Source organism: Gordionus sp. m RMFG-2023, chromosome 1, assembly GCF_954871325.1.
Source record: "Gordionus sp. m RMFG-2023 chromosome 1, tfGorSpeb1-WG-v2, whole genome shotgun sequence".
NCBI classification, from domain to species: domain Eukaryota; kingdom Metazoa; phylum Nematomorpha; class Gordioida; order Chordodea; family Parachordodidae; genus Gordionus; species Gordionus sp. m RMFG-2023.
Window position 1 is genome coordinate 24110103 of NC_088775.1, and position 6557 is coordinate 24116659.

The window sequence follows — 6557 nt, forward strand, 5'->3', positions numbered from 1 at the left end:
TAAAATGAGTCTTTTCTGCAATTGTCACTTTTCCACTTAGCCTATATTGATATAAAATGGTTTCAGGCATTCTACGACTGCTTTAATCGGAATTATAAAATTTTTTAATAATATATAATATGTCTTGAAAAACACTCCCAAAGGAAGTACATTTCTAAGACCTTCACAAAGTATGTTTATCAAAATCGTGCGAATTTTAGGAAAGAAGAATATATTACATTAATCACCTTGTTTAATCTTTTACTTAAATACATAAAATATTTAAAAGATTTTAGCTTAAATATATTACAATTACGAATTTTTACAATTGACTAATGATTAAAATTAGTTATTACCTACACCTAAGATCGACCCAACTTGAAATTTTTCATATTTATTAATTTTAAAAAAATGAAGAAATAAAATGCCGATTTGATTTTATTTTCCGGATTTTGCATTTAGATTTTTAAAATAATCTTTAACATTATATAACTTTAAAGGCCTACCATTAGGCTATATAAAGAAATTTAAATGACGCTTTTAGATCAATTATATACAAAATTAAAGGGATATTCCCAAAATGCCCAATTCTGACCTTTAGAAACCCGCATCTCAGCAGTTGGAAGATAAAATTTTATTCTTCTTTTAGTTATAATTAATAAATGCAAACTCTAGTAAAAATATTAGAAAGATCTGAGGGCTAGGGTTAAAACTCATTTTGATTTATGATAGAATTCACAATATATACGAAGTGAAAACCTTGGCGACGCTATCTCTTCCAAAATATGCAAAATTACCAAAAATTGATATTTTTATTTGCATAAATAAATGGCGCTATATGAAATTATGGATAATGGTTAAAAATTTTTGCTAATCTACCAAAAACAGCATATTATTTTTTTATACTAAAATATTTCGAATATTTGGGTCATACCAGGTCAAATCGATCAAAATGTATCATTTCCAGCCGACCCTTTTCAAAATTGTTAAATTGCTGGAATTATTTAGATCGGTAAAAAAATAAGTGGGCGGTTTATTTTAGCTAGCTAGCACACCTGGTTCAGGAGATACAGAGCCTCAAAGGTGCAAAAAATGAAGATTTTTACGGCTGTAAAATTTTTAAATTGTTTATAGCTTAAAACCTTTATAGATATGAATTCTATTAACCCTTCAATACTCCAGTGAAAAAAAATGAGGTTAGTTCTCGGGCGGGGTTTAATAGACCCCAATTACAAATGTATATATCTCCAGTTATATTCATTCTTTTCATTTGATATTTGGATATAAGATAGATTCAACCTTAAGCTTGATAAAATATTTAAGTATTTTTATTTCTTAAGCCTAGATTAAAGATGATGAGGATAATTATAATTTGTGCCAAATTTTTTTAAAAAAAGCAGCTTTTTTTAAATTTCAAATATAAAATTAAAAAAATAACTTATCCATTATATAATCATGATAATTCATAATATGGATCTTTATTCTTCAATATAAAAAAAAATTACACCAATACATTCAAATATAAAAAAAAATAGAACATTGAAATATGCTAAATTTGACATGCAAAAACATTTATTACATAAAATATTTATGTGTTCTAAACATAAATTTATTTGACAATTTTTTTATAAGGAGTATAGTTTTATGCCATATTTTGATGGTTTATTTGGCATGTATTGCCTGAATGGGCATCTACCAATGCTGGAAGCATTTCATCTACGGTTGCATATTCTGATATTGTATAAGATTTGTAGCAGTTATCAACAAATTCTTGAAAAATATTTCTAATGTGAGTTGCCTTGTCTACCATTTTTCTCTCTTCTCTTAATAATATGTCATCAAATCTTATTGTATGGATTAGAAATCTGAATCTTTTGAGTGTCATTGTTGCTCTAAATATCTTAATTCCAAACCCATCAGATTTCCATAAATCTGAGATATTTTGATGATTTTATTTGGAAATTCCAGCTAAATAAAGAATTCTTAATAATGCCTTGAATTCTATTACATCAACCTCTTTAGTAGAATTTTCATATTGATCAGTGTACTTTTTACTTAAAATTTTAATTTTTCCATTTGTGATAAATAATTTCTTCAATCATTTTTGGTGATATGAACAAATCGAAACATTTTTCTGCGGTGTCAGCTTTTTTCCCATATTCTTTTACTCCTAGCATATGAAAAATTAAATTTTGTTGACGTGTTCTTACTCTTTGATTTAAAATCCTTTTTCCATTAAGTCACCTTATTTTTAGCTAATTTTACAGTGAAATAGATATCATAAATAATTCCATATTTACCTAAATAATATTTAAGTTTATTGTCTGTAGCATATCTTCTTCATCTAATTCAGATTGTGTATCATGATCACTATCATAAATAGAATCTTCTTCCTTATTATCAATTAAATATAATCACCTCAAATAAAATGATATTACATCTTAAATAATTTTTTATTTACTATCAGAATCTGCAAAAATCATAGTATATGATAAAAATAATTTGAGAAATGAGCCAGATGGTGAAAATAAGAATATAATAACTCCACCAAAAAAAATGTTTAAGTTTTCTTTTTCATATATCTCAATCAAAATAAAAGATATTTAAATTTTGTTTTAATAAATTTTATAATATAGTAGTATATATATAGTGATCTGCATCGGGCCTAATTTTTCAAGCCCGGCATGGCCCAAAATTTTTTTATAAAGATTTGCCCGGCCCGAACCCGAAATTTTTTTTAAAAAAATTTTGCCAGCCTGGCTTGAAATATAAATTAATTTCTATAATAACTCAAAATAAACATATTTATTATTTGGCGTCAACTTTATATAAATAAAAATCACATATTTTTATTTTACATAAAAAATTCAACATAAAATTGATTAATTTAGATATATTTTTAAAAATTTCTAAGGCTGACCCGACCCAGCCCGAATTTTCTTAAAAAATATTAGGCCCGGCCCAAAGCCCGTTCGGGCTGGGCCTATTTTTGCAGATCTCTAGTAGTATATATTTATAATTTTTTTTAAAAAAAATTTCTTAAAAAATTACAAATTTACTCTGGTGGGGTCTCATAAACCCCAATCAGTTAAATGCTTATATCTTAAAAACTACTCAACCGAAATATATGAAATTTGGAATATAGATTCTAAGATATATTTGATAAAGCTACAGAAGAATCCAGATCATAATATTTAACCGTTTTTATGTAATATCATTGCTAGCATGTCTGGGGTTTCATATACCCCACCAGAATATTGAAGGTTTAAAATGAATGAGAATATATTATTCAGGCAGATTTTGCTGAGAATTATACTTTATGGTTAAAGGTGAAGTTACTGGAATAAAGAGCAAGTTATCAGTCATCCTTTCATTTAAGTTAATAAAATTATATTGGAATCTTTCATTCATAATACAATTGCCATTTATCCCAACAAAATTCTGCTACTTTTCAGATGTAGCAGCATCACAAATCAATCTTTGCGAACATAAAATGATTTCGAAAGCTGAGTAGCATTTCTAGCCCACATCCCATGGCAAATCTGCATGTAATGGAGTTGGAGGTACAGTCAAACATAATGAGATGGGTAGTTTACAAAGCCCTGTTTCAGAAAAAATAACTTGCCATAAAGAGTTTTGTTGCCTATTATAAGGAAAATATTAAAGGCATAAGATTTATAATTTATTAATATATATTATTTTTTTTTATTAAGGAATAGATTTCGCCTATATTATGGAAGAACAAGAGAAAACAAATAATTTTAGAAGAGAGATTCAATAAAAGGTGAACAATAACATGAGTGCAAAAATTTCATATTTTTATTCAATTTCAGGATAAAATTGAAGCTAAATTTTATTCAAATTTAAACAATTCACAAATATTAAATATAACATTTGACTTAGATAATAATTTGATAAACAGTGAATATGAAAGGATTAAAAATATAGTAACCAAAAGATAAGATAAAAATTTGGCCCTTATTAATGATGGGTAGACAGATATAAAAGTGGAATGAATTATAAATTTTATCATGGGAATCCTACCCATTTTCTACAAATTAATAGTTAGGGTCCAATATGTATAAGGGAGTATATCTAGTGAATTTATTAAAGTAATTGAAGGAATAAGAAACACAGTAAAGAATAAGGCATGTCATGAAATAAAACACACTTAAAAATACATATTCAATTATGACATTGGGTCTGCATCTCATGGACTTAGTTTGCTTTAAAGGGCCTAGCAAATAAAATATTGCTAATTTATATTTTAGTAGTAAAAGCCAACAAAGTATTATAAAATATGTAAAATTCAACATTCTTTTACACATTTAAAAACAACGGCTTATAGATAAAAATATGATTGTTTCATTAAAGTTGCCTAGCTTATCTAACTTTTAGGACAGTATGGTAATGATAATTAATAGTCTATTAAAAAATAAAGATATCTTGAGGCAAATTCTGTAAAGTCATTCTATACAAATAGAGGAAGTCAAAGTGGACAAATCAAAGTTATATGAAGTTCCTCATTCATATCGGAAATCTTTTATAGAAGGAAATTTTAGAGATCAAACAATTTATAATAAAAAAAAATCAGGATATTTTGTTGCAGAATTAGTTTTAAAGACAAAAAGTTGTTATTAAAGGATTATTTGTTACAAGCCGATTATCTGGATATCTAGGATGTTGCTAGACAAATGACAAATTGCTCAATTTTAGAGATCTGGAATTGTTTTAAGCAAAGATAACAAATTAAATAATTGAAAGTATTTTTTTAAATAATATATTAATAATTTATATATTTTTGATGAAACATGAAAAAAATCAATATTGACGCGTAAAATAATTTTTTAAAGGAAATTTCTTTCCACAAATTTCCCTTAATTTTAGTTTCCCAGAAAATTTACATTTTTAACTATAAATAATTTTTGAGATATAAGAATTTTAGAAAACTGATTCGAAAGTCAGTATTTTTGCACTTTTGAGACCCTGTATCTTGGGAACCAGGTGTGTTAGCAAGCTAAAATAAACAAATTTCTCATTTTTTAACATATCTATACAACTCCATAAATTTTTAACAATTTTAAAAGGGGGTTGACCAGTGATCGATTTGACATGGAATGATCCAAGTCTGGTCTAAATTTATATTTATCTAAATGCCCAGCCTAACTCAAAAATTTTTTATGCACACCAAGGCCATTATAATATTTTGTTCAACACATTTTAATTTTTTTTAATAAAGCATTATAAAGAATAGGCCCTACTGGAGATCTACAAAGATTGGCCTATCCAAAAGAAAAATTATAAAGAACAAGGCCAAACAAAAAAATTTAATGGGCTGGGTCAGACCTGGCTATTTGTACATAAAAAATATTCAGGCCAGGTTACAAAATTTATACTTAAAAAATCAAGCAAGGCCTTGATAATCTCTAATTAGTAAAATATTAATAAGTTTTTCTAAGAATAAAAATCTTGATATATATTTTTTTGAATTTCATTTGATGAATACTATAAAAATATATTATGATATGCGTATTTCTTTTTTTAAGAACTGTCTAACTAATTAAACAGGTCATTTCTGATATGACCAATTATACAATACAGATATCAAACACAATTAATTTATAAAATGTTGTAGAGAGAAATATATAGGAATAGAGGAAAGATATAAGAGCTTGAACTAACATTTGAGAAAAATTAAGGGGCCAGGCCAAGTCAGATTTTTTGAAAAATATTAAAAGTCAGGCCAGGATAAAATTATAAGCTGTTGGGCCACAAAATATTTTTAACGGAGTAGTCCAGCTGGGCAACTTGTTCAAAAATTGTTAATGGATAAATTGAGCTGGACTTTGCAGACCTTTGGTTTGATTATAAATGTAGTTTGTTTAAAAAACAATAATTAAATTTGGTAAAGTGTACAATTAAAGATTTTTCTAAACAAATAGACTATTTTTATGAGTAAATTTTCAAAGCCTTTGGGACTTCCACACCTCTGAGAGCCCTTGTAATATGCCATTAATTTACATACTTCCACCTATTAAAAATTCTAAAAATAAAAATTTTTGTGAATAAAAAGTTATTTCCAAGTTAACTGAATAGAATGGTGTTTTTTAAAAGTTTAATATATAAATCATGAATAATTTTTTTAAAATTATATTTATAAAAGAATAAAGATAGCTAACCATCTTCATCAATCAAAGGGGTTCCATAAGTAATATAGTTTTTTTTCATGATTTTCAAAATAAAATAAGTTAATACATGTTATATTTTTTTAAAACAATAGATTCGGTTGACAAATAGCCATATTAGTAAAAAGCATGTTAAAATAAAATTATATATGCAAACTTTAAAATGATAAAATTGTTCAATAGCTTTGATATCTGAAAGGTAACCTGTAGACCCGGTTTTAAGTTTTAATTTTTCTATTTTGCTGGGTCGTATATTTCTCGAAACTGACATTAATTCGATATTAAATGATGATAGTTCTTCTCCTTTGTGTAACGAGCATAGGGGATTTCATATTTTCACTCAATTTAATTTTATCTGGAATTATGCATCTTATATTGTATTTATTGTTATAA

The 6557-nt window shown here is 26.2% G+C and overlaps 1 protein-coding gene across 4 annotated transcripts in view; it reads right to left on the reverse strand.

Annotated features, from left to right (window-relative positions):
- LOC135929153 (G patch domain-containing protein 1-like) overlaps positions 1-6271 on the reverse strand; it is a 56742-nt gene extending 50471 nt beyond the window's left edge. For all 4 annotated transcript variants that reach the window (XM_065465753.1, XM_065465706.1, XM_065465891.1 and 1 more), the window contains exon 1: positions 6159-6271. In XM_065465753.1, coding sequence (XP_065321825.1) covers positions 6159-6207 — 49 coding nt within the window. In that variant the 5' untranslated portion in view covers positions 6208-6271. The remainder of the gene's footprint in view (positions 1-6158) is intronic.
- Positions 6272-6557: the final 286 nt, after the last annotated feature.